Source organism: Hyla sarda, chromosome 2, assembly GCF_029499605.1.
Source record: "Hyla sarda isolate aHylSar1 chromosome 2, aHylSar1.hap1, whole genome shotgun sequence".
Classification (NCBI taxonomy): domain Eukaryota; kingdom Metazoa; phylum Chordata; class Amphibia; order Anura; family Hylidae; genus Hyla; species Hyla sarda.
Window position 1 is genome coordinate 327,230,776 of NC_079190.1, and position 13,138 is coordinate 327,243,913.

General features: G+C 42.8%; 1 protein-coding gene across 1 annotated transcript; it reads right to left on the reverse strand.

Annotated features, from left to right (window-relative positions):
• Positions 1-11,673: 11,673 nt before the first annotated feature.
• Positions 11,674-12,636, reverse strand: LOC130357462 (olfactory receptor class A-like protein 1). The gene has a single exon (XM_056560157.1). The coding sequence runs from the start codon at positions 12,634-12,636 to the stop codon at positions 11,674-11,676; it is 963 nt and encodes a 320-aa protein (XP_056416132.1).
• Between the last annotated feature and the right edge of the window lie 502 nt (positions 12,637-13,138).

Here is a 13,138-nt window from a genome sequence, read left to right on the forward strand (position 1 = left end):
TATATACGCATATGAGGTATTTCCTTACTCGAGAGAAATTGGGTTACAAATTTTAGGGTGATTTCTCTCCATTTACCCCTTGTAAAAATTCAAAAATTGGGTCTACAAGAAAATGCGAGTGTAAAAAATGAAGATTTAGAATTTTCTCCTTCACTTTGCTGCTATTCCTGTGAAACACCTAAAGGGTTAAAACACTTACTGAATGTCATTTTGAATACTTTGGGGGGTGCAGTTTTTATAATGGGGTCATTTATGGGGTATTTCTAATATGAAGACCCTTAAAATCCACTTCCAACCTGAACTGGTCCCTGAAAAATTACGATTTTGAAAATCTTGAGAAAAATTGGAAAATTGCTGCGGAACTTTGAAGCCCTCTGGTGTCCTCCAAAAGTAAAAACTTGTCAATTTTTTTATGCAAACACAAAGTAGACATATTGTATATGTGAATCAATATGTAATGTATTTGGAATATCCATTTTCCTTTCAAGCAGAGACTTTCAAAGTTAGAAAAATGCTAAATTTTCAAAATTTTCATGAAATTTTTAGATTTTTTACCAAGAAAGGATGCAAATATCAGTGAAATTTTACCAATAACATAAAATAGAATATGTCACGAAAAAACAATCTCGGAATCAGAATGATAAGTAAAAGCATTCCAGAGTTATTAATGTTTAAAGTGACAGTGGTCAGATTTTCAAAAAATGCCCAGGTCCTGAAGGTGAAAAGGGGCTGGGTCATGAAGGGGTTAAATAAAATGTAAAGGGTAGAGTACCATTAAAAAAATTATAAAAAGATACAGTAGTGATGGAAAAAATTGAATTTAACAAAATGTATCTTTTTTATAACAAAATTTTTAGTAATTTTAAAACAGGGATGTTACAGCCTACGTTCTGCATGCGAATCCCGACCCGCTTACCTCGCTCCTATGTCACCTTCCCCACTGTGTATCCCCGTCTCCTAGGGTGTGCACGTATCGGAGCTCTGAAATTTAAAGGGCCAGTACACCCATAATTATGTGTAACACCTGCACCTCCCACACTTCTCTGCCGGATCTTCAGTGCCATTTGCCTGAGAGAAAGCGTTCCCATTGCCTATTTTGCCATTCCCGTGTATCCAGACCTTCCGACTAAAGTTTTTTGACTACGAACCTTTGCCACCTGCCTTGACCTTCTGCTACATTAGACTACGCTACAGCCTTATCCCTCGGTACCTCGCCTTGCCCAGTTACCTGTGTGGTCTAGCTGTGTCAGAGGTAGTGACCTGGGTGTCGCCTGCTGCATCCTGCCTTGCGGCGGGCTCTGGTGAATACCAGCGGCACCTTAGACTCCGCTCCCCGATATGGCGCGAGTCACACAGGTGGAGGATCTACTTCCAGCTCCGTGACAGCCTACATCCAGGGATCGATTTATGTGTGTGGGCAGGGCACTAAAAATGTAGCCAATAATAATAAAAGTGTAGTGTGTGTGTGTTTTTCACTTTGTTTTCTTTTTTTTTTTAATAATTTTTTTTTAGGTTGTACTACTACTCCAAGCATGGAACACACTGTTACATGATGGGAGTAGTAGTGCCTGTACTAATTGACAGATCACCCCAGATCCTTCTGTATGATTTATAGATGCGGGCGGCCGCTCTTCTATGTTCCCCTCTACTGCCATATGTATACACCTATTCATATTTCCTGCAGAGGGCTGTGATTGGCCAGATGGTTCCAGCAAATCGCAACTCTCTGTGGGAAATATGAATAGGTGTATATACACGTCAGTGCAGGGGACCATAGAAGAGCAGTCCCCTGCATCTATACATTATACAGGACGATCGCTGCGATCTGCCTATTAATGCAGGTACTACAGTTCCCAACATGGAGCAGAGTATGCTCCATGTTGGCAGTAGTAGTACCTGCAGTTAAGGACAGATCACAGCGGGTGTCACTCCTGACACCCGATGCGATCATCCTATCTATTGCAGATATGCGGTACAGCGCATGCATCTCTGCACTATACTCTGGCCGGCCAGTGATATGAATAGAACATCACTGATTCATATTTCCCGCTGAGAGTTGTGATTGACTGCAAATATCCGGCCAAAATGAATGAGTGAGGTTAATATCCATTAATATCACTGGCCGGCCGAAGTATAGTGCAGAGATGCGAGCGCTGTATAGAGCCGCTACGCATCTCTGCAATAAATAGGACGATCACATCGGGTGTCAGGAGTGACACCCGGGGCGATCTTTCTATTAGTACAGGTACTACTACTCCCATCATGGAACAGTCTGTCCCTACCTAAAAAATTAGAAAAATAGAGAAAAAAAGTGAAACACACACACACTTTATTAAAAAATAATTAAAATTTTGCTATAAAAAAAATTGTTAAATACATTTTTCCCATACCTACTGCATCTTTTTTTTTTTTTTTTTTGGTACCCAACAAATTTTGACAAAACGCCAAAGGGGCCAAAAATGCCATTTCCACTCAAAGGCAAAAACGCCAGAAAAAACGTCCCAAAAAAAATTCCAAAATGTAGGAAAACCTGTGGCAGTTTTTTTGGTATTTTTGTTGGCAGTTTTTTAAGTGTAAAAAAAATAAAATAAAAAAAAGAACAAGTGGAAACCTAGCCTAATACATTGTTTCTTTTGTCTGAACCTAATCACATAGGGGGAGATTTATCAAACCCTGTGCAGAGGAAAAGTGGTGCAATTGCCCATAGCAACCAATCATATAGCTTTTTCACTGCACAGCAGCAGGAGGTAAAGCTGGCCTCCTGCTGTTGCTAAGCAACAACTCCCAGCATGCACACAAGGGCATGCTGGGAGTTGTTGTTATGCAACAACAGAAGAATGACAGCCTGAAGTTTGCGGCAGCATGAGGAGAACATATAGTGATTAAATGACACAGCCTGGAGTTGGCGGCAGCATGAGGAGACCATATAGTGGCTGAATTACCCAGCGTGGAGTTGGGGGCAGCATGAGGAGACCACATAGTGGCTGAATGACACAGCCTGGAGTTGGCGGCTGGATGAGGAGACCCCATAGTGGCTGAATGACATAGCCTGTAAATGGCAGCAGCAAGAGGAGACCATATAGTGGCTGAATGACACAGCCTGGAGTTTGAGGCAGCATGAGGAGAACATATAATGGCTGAATGACAAAGCCTGGAGGTAACGAAAGCATGAGGAGACCATATAGTGGCTGAATGACACAGCGTGGAGGTGGTGGCAGCATGAGTAGATCATAAAGTGGCAGAATGACACAGCCTGGAGTTGGCGGCAGCATATAGTGGCTGAATGACACAGCTTGGAGTTTGTGACAGCATTACGAGAACATATAGTGGCTGAATGACACAGCCTGGAGGTGGCAGCAGCAAGAGAAGAACATATGGTGGAATATGAGACGGTTTTGAGCCGGCATCAGCATGAGGAGAACATATGATGGCAGAATGAGACAGCCTGGAGCTGGCATCAGCAGCATCAGGAGTCCTGTAAGAGACCTAGGTGACAAAGTGGTGCAATGGGTGGCAATACCAGTACCTGGTGAGGGCTGGTTCACATCACGTTTTCTCCCATATGGGAGCACATACGGCAGGGGGGAGCTAAAACCTTGCACTCCCGTATGCCTTTCTATGCACTCCCGTATGTGATTCATTTCAATGAGCCGGCCGGAGTGAAACGTTCGGTCTGGTCGGCTCATTTTTGCGCTGTATGTGCTTTTTTCATATGTGCGGCATCAGGCGGGTGGAAAGATCATAATAGTAGCAAAGGCTGGTAGGCAGGAGAAAACGGTCTCTTTTGTAAAAGTGTTAGTGGTGTGCACAAGTAAGTATTGAGGATATGCATTACGTAAAACTTAACTTTTAATAATATGCTTATAGATCCTTTCAATGCTCCTTTCACATTGAATCCGCATACAAAACTGTCCTCAGATGGTACTTTACTCCTGAAAAGATTGCAAAGGCTTATCCTGGTTCTTCAAATTGTTGTTGTAGGGGTTGCGGATATAAAGGCACTCTCCTTCACATATTATGGAACTGCCCAATCATTCAAACATTTTGGTTAGAGTGCAGAAATCTCTTGACTTCCATATTTAACTGTTCCATTCTTTGGAGACCCCAACTAGCCCTTCTTCATACAGGTTTCCAAATTATACCCCCTTCTCACAGAGAATTATTTTGTATTTTTTGTATTATCACGATAATTGCTAATAACACATTACTGAGTAACTGGAAAACTCCATTGGTCCCCTGTATCGACATTATATTGAATAAAATAAATACTACATATTTATTCGAAAAGGTGATAGCTAAAGGTTCTGGAAAGTGGGATAAAATTAACACTAGATGGTTCCCATGGTCTCTATCCTCTCATTGTAGAGATATTTAGAATGACCTTGGTCTTTCTACTGAAATGATACTTATGCAAAGACATTAGGATATAGGAGGCACATTGACATTTTATCATTAAAGGGGTACTCCCGTGGAAAACTTTTTTTTAAAATCAACTGGTGCCAGAAAGTTAAACAGATTTGTAAATCACTTCTATTAAAAAATCTTAATCCTTCCAGTACTTTTTAGGGGCTGTATACTAAAGAGAAATTCAAAAAAGAAATGCATTTCCTCTGATGTCATGACCACAGTGCTCTCTGCTGACCTCTGCTGTCCATTTTAGGAACTGTCCAGAGCAGCATATGTTTGCAATGGGTGTTTTCTTCTGCTCTGGACAGTTTCTGAAATGGACAGCAGAGGTCAGCAGAGAGCACTGTGGTCATGACATCAGAGGAAATGCAGTTCTTTTTTGGATTTCTCTTTAGTATATAGCCCCTAAAAAGTATTGGAAGGATTAAGATTTTTGTGCTGCACTCTTCCCCACCCCCTCAGCCCAACCCTATATAAGTAGTAGTTAGCTACACAAGGGCCATTTCTTTCCTAGCAGCCTCCCAGTCTGACTGGGAGAGCATGGTAAGTGAGCTATTACACCTTGTTCACACTGGTGGGGTGCTGTGCGGCGTCCGTTGCTGCCGTGGCGCCGTGTCTGCGGGGAGGTGCAACCCTAAGACTGGTTTGAGTGGCATTGGGGCCGCTCTGCCAGTGGTTCGTTTCCCCCCCGTGGGCACTGATGTCGCGGTGGTGGTGGTCGCCACCCAGTGCTACTCCATTTTATGCTAGGGACGTTAGGGACCCACTCAAAATAGGTGGCCTTGACGTGGCGAGTGGGCTTGTACTTTTTGATCAAAAATGTATACTAACAACCTGTTAGTTTTTGATATTATGCTGAGAAGCAATCAGATCATTATACAAGATTGTAGATGTGCACCATGTCTGTTTAACTTTCTGGCACCAGTTGATTAAAAAAAAAAAAAAAGTTTTCCATTGGAGTACCCCTTTAAAGCTAAATCTTAACATATAGTCATCCTTTCTATAAGTTTTTGTTGGCATTTGCATGTTTCTATTGCATTTTACTATGCAACAGACACATAAGAAAAAAAACTCATTGGTACACATGATTAACACTACAAAATGTTGTGTCGGAGACGTTATGTTTCTTTTATTTTTTATTAGTTTTTCTTTTGATTTGGTTAAACAGCTGCCTATCTTATATGTAAGATCAAGTCGACAATAGCTGTGTCTGTCTTCATACTATAATAAGTTGACAGCTGCGTCTGTCTCCTATACATGTTTTATGTGTTTTCTTATACGGAAAAATTCAATAAAAAACTATTGAAACTAATGATATGCTTACGATAAAATATACATGGATCCCGATTTTTTTTTAATTCAAACAAAGGGAAAGGTGTGCAAAAAAACCATGTGCCAACTACACCACCAACTATTGATGTGATGCAAATACCTCTACAAGGTGGAAGGGAACAACAAATGGTCCATTGTAACCGGGGGGGGTAAAAACTTTCCCTGTAAGGCCCTGCTCTCGCATTATTAATTTTCTTCTTAGAAAGTGTTACTTGCCCTAAAAAGGGCAATCCCACACAGGAACTTCTACCTATATACACCTACAAACACTGCCATTTCCCAGGGTTTTTAGGTGGAAATAGGGATTGGTTCCTGTGTGGGGCCGCCCTTTTTAAGACGAGTAACACTTTCCTCAAAAACGGGGAAGGGAACAACGTATTGTCCATTGTAGCAGGCGGGGGTAAAAACTTCCCCTGTAAGGCCTTACTCTCGCCCTTTTAATTCCCTTCTTGGCAAGTGTTACTCACCCTAAAAAGATTGGCCCCTCACAGGAAACTCTCTCTTTTTCCACCTAAAAACCCTGGGAAATGACAGTGTTTGTAGGGTTAAATAGGAAGAGGTTCCTGTAACACTTGCCAAGAAAGGAATAATAATGTGAGAGTAGGGGAAGTTTTTACCCCCATCGGTTACAACGGACCATACATTGTTCTCTTCCACCTTTTAAGAGTTCTTTGCATCACATCAATACTTGGTGGTGTAGGTGGCACATGGTGTTTTTTGCACACCTTTCCTTTTGTTTTATTTCAAAAAATTTTTGGGGTACAGGACAGGGCAACCTGCAACCCTCTTCTCCTGATGATGATGATGATGATGATGAAGCCCCTTCTGCACTCGGCTCCCAAGTGCGATCGGCTTCATCATCATCGAGTTTTGTCTGCATGTCACTGATGTCCTCCTCAGGTTCCTCAAAAGTGTCTGCTTCAGGAGCCTGAATGCTCACAACACCACCTCCAACGCCACTATCCTCATCACTACTTGCCCGCTTAGCAGGGGAAGCGGCGGATGTCTCCTTCACTTCTTGGCTGGGCAGTAGCTGCTGACTATCCTCTAGTAGATCGTCCTCACTAAATAGTGGAGCTGAACCCACAGCATAAGATACTTCTGTGGGGGAGGGAACAGCATAGCACAGAAGCAATGGGAGGACAGGGACTGCTCCCGGGCCATGCCAACTGAGTGTTGTTTCTGAGGAACCTACCGACTGTTGACTGGGGGTATCAGATGTCACTTGTGATGAAGTGGATGGCCGTGTTAACCAATCGATGACGGCAGATGGGTTGCTGGTCTAGACATGACCACTAGCTGATAACTGGAGCTCGGGCCTCTTGCTGCGACTCCTGTTGCCACTTTTCCCTAGTCTGCTGCGACCTCTGCCTGATGAATTTAGGCCTCTGCCACTCCTCTGTGTACATCCTGGCACTTCTCTGCCTGACATACTTAGTGCGTATATAGGGGGGGGGGGGGGGATGCAATGCACTCCAGTGCGCTTAAAACAGTATTTGTTTACAACAAATAGGTGTGTACTTTTAGCTGGCCTTTCAATGTATCTAGGATCTTTAAGACTCTAACAGGAACAAAATGGTACACCACTTAGATGTACGTATGTGGTATGCACTTATGAGTGGAGGACAATGCACTCCAGAAGGCTTAAAACAGTACTTGTCTATGACACCAGCAGATGTGTACTTTGCCTCGCCTTTCACAGTATCTAGGCCCTTTAAGACTTTAACAGGAACAAAATAGTACACCACTTAGATGTATGTATGTGGTATGCAGTTACGAGGGGAGGACAATGCGCTCCGGTACGCTTAAAACAGTATTAGTCTACAACACCAGCAGGTGTGTACTTTTGGCTGGCCTTTCCCAGTATCTAGGCACTTAAGACTTTAACAGGAACAAAATGGTACAACACTTAGATGTACCCACAGGTTACACTTAATAGAGGACAATATGCGTTTAGTGCTCTGCTCACCCTAACTGGCTGGCTACTATTAGCTTTCCAGTTGTCGTTCACACCAGTGCTGCAGCACACAGTCGCTGTGTACTACACCCAAAATTGCACTTCCTCTCTCACACTCCCTTCCCTAGGCTGGATTTGGGCTTGAGGTGAACCGCTGCTGTAAAAATGCTTTTCTGTGCAACACACACTGCTCTCTCTCTCTCCAACAGAATGCTGGTGTGACTGGAAGGTGAATCCCTGCTGTAATATTGCTTTTCTGTGCAACACACACTGCTGTCTTTCCCTCTCTCTCTCTCTCTCTCTCTCTCTCTCTCTCTCTCTCTGCAATAAAAGGCTAAAGTGACTGGCCACAAGATAGCTGCCAATTATATAGTGCTGTGACATCACAGGGGTGGCTGGCTGCTGATTAAGGGTCATCCCGCCTATCCGCCTTCCCAGGATTCCTTGCCCCATGTCCCCACGTGTGAATCCAACATTTTAGATGCCCTGGAGCCTGGACCACACTAAATGGAGTTTAATGAAGTGATTAAAATTTTTCCGGAAATTCGTAACAAATTCGGATTTGGCAGATTCGATTCACTTATCCCTAGTGGTGATGCCTGATTTCCTAACCATAATTAAATTACCTGTGAAAGACTAAGGAGATCCTGAAAACATAACCTGTTGGGGTTACTTGAGGACCGCACTTGAGAAACACTGCTATAGGGGGTCCGGAGGCAACATTAACAACTGGGCTGCCTTACTTTAAGAGGTCTATGGGCCCTTTTCTACATAAAAAATAGATAGTAAAGAGCAGAGATGTGTTTCAGCTCACCCTGTAATAGGCACACGGACCAGACGTGGACTGCGTCTCTTGAAATATGAGAAATGTCCAGCGCCAGACTCAGGAACAACAAATTAGAAATATTAAGAAACTATAAAATAGTTAATTTGTCAATATATTTTACAATGTTTGTATAGCTAAAATCCAAGAAAACAAATACTTAAAATTATTCCAGTTACTGAAGTAATTCTTGTTAGTTTTTCTGAAATGGAACTTCAATTGGAAACTGTCTATTAAGGATGTCCCGATACCATTTTTTTAAGACCGAGTACGATACTTTAATTCTAGTACTCGCCGATACCAAGTACGAGTACATTTATTTTAAAGGGAATCTGACACCGGGGTGACGCGGTTTCTGGTGCTGCTTACCTTGCTGATAGGTGACTCTGCTGTAAGATTGCCTTTAATAGTAGGCAGTATAGATAGGTGCAGACATTAATAGCAGCCCCCCTTTATACCGCAGCCCCCCCATTGTAGCCAGCAGATCCCCTCCCCTTGTAGATAGCAGGCCTCCCCTTTGTAGATAGCAGCCCCCCCCTTGTAGATAGCAGGACCCCCCCTGTAGATAGGAGGACCCCCCCCTTGTAGATAGCAGGAACCCCCTTGTAGATAGCAGGACCCCCCTTGTAGATAGCAAGACCCCTTGTACATAGCAGGACCCCCCCTTGTAGATAGCAGGACCCACCTTGTAGATAGCAGGACCCCCTTATAGATAGCAGGACCCTCCCTTGTAGATAGCAGGACCCCCTTTGTAGAAAGCAGGACCCCCCTTGTAGATAGCAGGACCCCCCGCTCCTTGTAGATAGCAGGACCCCCCCCTTGTAGATAGCAGGACCCCCCCCCCCCTTGTAGCCAGCAGGCCTCCCCCTTGTAGATAGCAGGCCTCCCCCTTGTAGATAGCAGGCCTCCCCTTGTAAATAGCAGGCCTCCCCCTTGTAGATTGCAGGCCTCCCCCTTGTAGATAGTAGGCCTCCCCCTTGTAGATAGCAGGCCTCCCCTTGTAGCCAGCAGGACCACCCTTGTAGATAGTAGGACCCTCCCTTGTAGATAGCAAGCCTCCCGCTTGTAGCCAGCAAACACCCCCACCCCTAGTAGATAGCAAGCCTCCCCCTTGTAGCCAGCAGGACACTCTTGCAGTTTCTCACTTGCACCTGTCCGGTGTCACCGCTCTGCATCCCCGTACTCATCACTGCCGCTCCTCCGTTCTGCCGTCCGCATCAAGGCATCTTATGGAGGAGCATGTAACATACACGTCACTCTGCTTCCTCTGTAGCATTACGCTGGGCGCAGTGGAGTGACATGCTCCTAAATAAGACGCCATGATGCGGTTGGCAGAACGGGGCAGTGGCAGTGATGCGGACGGCAGAATGGAGCAGCGGCAGTAATGCGGATGGCAGAACGGGGCAGCGGAGCAGAACACTCCACCAGGTATCGGATTTGGTATCGGGGACATTAGATGAGTCCCCGATACCATGCAAATACCTGGTATCGGCCACAATACCGATACTAGTATCGGTATCGAGACATCCCTACTGTCTATAATCCATCCATAATGTTCAGTGTTCCATGCATTTATTTTGTGGTGGCTAAGTACGGGAGATGTTACCCCGTACCCTTGTTTCGCTGTCAGGCAGTCTCCTTCAGTGTCCCCAGCTACCCTTGCACCTGTTTCCCCCCTGTACATATGTTCTGCAGTGTATTGTATTATAAAATGTGTTGTATCTTTAAGAGTTATGTCATGTGATTGTTATCCAGGAGGTGCCAGTGACCAGGTGATCCCAAGAGTCACCTATGGGCTCCCAGCTAGTCTCCCCCATATAAGCCCTGGGTGGAGCTAGCTTCTTTCTCTTGGAGCTCTTAGCTCTTGCTTCTTGCTTAGGTTCAGTGCAGTCGTGCCTAGTGTGTGTGTGTCCAGAGTGTTGGAGACCTCAAAGTCCAGTCCTGCAGCCACCATCAAGTCAAGAAAGCTAAAGTCACAGCTTTATGAGTCAAGTCAAGTCAGGAAGTATTACTTTACTGAGAGAGTAGTGGATGCATGGAATAGCCTTCCTGCAGAAGTGGTAGCTGCAAATACAGTGAAGGAGTTTGAAGGGGTACTACAGTGGAAAACTTTTTTTTTTTTTTTTAAATCAACTGATGCCAGAAAGTTAAACAGATTTGTAAATCACTTCTATTAAAAAATCTTAATCCTTCCAGTACTTTTTAGCGGCTGTATACTAAAGAGAAATCCAAAAAGAAATGCATTTCCTGTGATGTCTTGACCACAAAGCTCTCTGCTGACCTCTGCTGTCCATTTTAGGAACCTTCCAGAGAAGCATATGTTTGCTATGGGGATTTTCTCCAGTTCCTAAAATGGACAGCAGAGGTCAGCAGAGAGCACTGTGGTCAGGACATCACAGGAAATGCATTGCTTTGTGGATTTCTCTTTAGTATACAGCCCCTAAAAAGTACTGGAAGGATTAAGATTTTTTAATAGAAGTGATTTACAAATCTGTTTAACTTTTTGGCACCAGTTGATTTAAAAAAAAAGAAAAGTTTTCCACGGTAGTACCCCTTTAAGCATACATGGGATAAGCATAAGGCTGTCCTTCATATAAGATGAGACCAGGGACTATTTATAGCATTAAGGATATTGGGCAGACTAGATGGATCAAATGGTTCTTATCTGCAGACACACTCTATGTTTCTATCTACAGACAAGAATAGGAGAAAATCCCCATACCCAAGTGTGCAAACCTTGTGGCATCAAACCCAAGAAGACTGGAAGGTGTAATCACTGTAAAAGGTGCTTCAACAAAGTGTTGAGTAATGGGTCTGAATACCTATGAACAGATTGGGGGGGGGGGGGGGGGGGACTTAAATTTTGTTGATTTTGGCCAGGGGTCAAGTCCTGCAGGAACTCCTGGGAACTGAGTTCCAGCACGTTTTCCACAGCAGGAGCACTGATCCTATTAACAGGAGTCCTGCAAGAGCAGCCCTTGAGTAGAAATCACGGATAAGTTACCAAACTGTTTTTCCCAGGACTTGACCCCTGATTTTAGCCCAAGGCTGTAACATAACAACATTGAAAAAAGTGAAATGGTTTCAAGACTTTCGAATAAACTGTATATGATTTTTTGTAACTATGTAAAAACATTTTTATTATATCTGTATCTTACTGAGAAGTGTCATTCATGCTTGAATCTGAAAACAGTAAAAGCCCTTTTGTCGTATTACACAGCAGGACTGTTTTTAATTTTTTGTTTGTTTTTAGGATTACTATTGGACTAAGAGCAGTGTATAATGTACCAAAAAAGACTCGAGCATCCGAAATTACTGGAGAGACTTCTGACACTGTTAAGGTATAAATCCAAATACAACTGTCTATTCCAAAAAGTGCTACATAAATGGTGACAAGTAGCACTACTGCGCGAGAGGCCTTGTATTCCATAGTCTTTCTGTTGGTTTTATCTGAACTTCTCATGCCCTGAACTTGTTTCCCGTGTTGATAAAGTACAAACACAATGTAACAACTGGCTAAAGTCATCATACCAACAAAAAAGAAATCACGAAGTGCAATAGCTATACCATTAACAACATATGAAATAAAGCTCATAAAGTCATGGTTGCAGAATTCCAGATGAAGAGTGTATTTAGAAGTAGTGTAATTGCCTTTAGCACGAACATGGATAAAACAGGATGGGTAAATGGCCCCATTGATACACCACAGCAACATCATGATCCATGTTATATTATTTGGAACCTTTTGTTTTAAATAAAGCCAAGTCTTTGTGGGAGGAGCCAATATGATGCACTGGTTACAGCTTAATAAGCAGGTGACACATATGGTCATCCCCCGACAGATTCGATATGTGAACGAAATGAACTTGCACTCAAAGTCATTCAAAATGTTCCTGATACCTATAGAGTGGATAGCCTGTGGAAAGCCTTTAGAAAATATTACAAGAAGGTTAACCAAAGCTAACATGGTGAGAACAGTATTTGAAGGTAACAATTTCTTTTCTGTGATTCTAACTTGTGTAAAAATAGCCAGAATGATCACATTACTCGGGATTCCAATTATTATCAAGGAGAAGAAACCAACTGCTTTAAAAATTAACCGTAATTCCAATTCCATTCCTGAGAAAAAAATAATAAAATAATAATACAATTGATTGATTCATTCCGTTACATTATGTTTGAAATCTCTGCATCTATAATAAAAGGCTATAACTGTTCTATTACAAAGGTGTAATTTAATATTATTAGAACTTGATCACTGTAAGCGATTTATCAGTATATTAGCCCTATTGACCATACGATAGGTCTTTGATCTTATGTATTTATTGTTAATTCTATTTCTTTAGCTTAACTTATTTCACAGATTTATACCAACAAATATCACAGTTATGCAGTGAATAAATAAGCTCCTAATAACTACAAACTCAGATGAAATGCTAAATTGATATTCTCTTATGAGTACTAATGATAAGCTATCATTGCTGTCTTTGTTACACACACAGCAGATCTGCAAACCTTTCTTTGTATTTCTATTAACAAGTCTACTTACAGTACAATTGCAACCAAAGATGTTACTTGAATCTCCTGGGCCCCGACCCAGGGGTGCAACTATAAGAAAT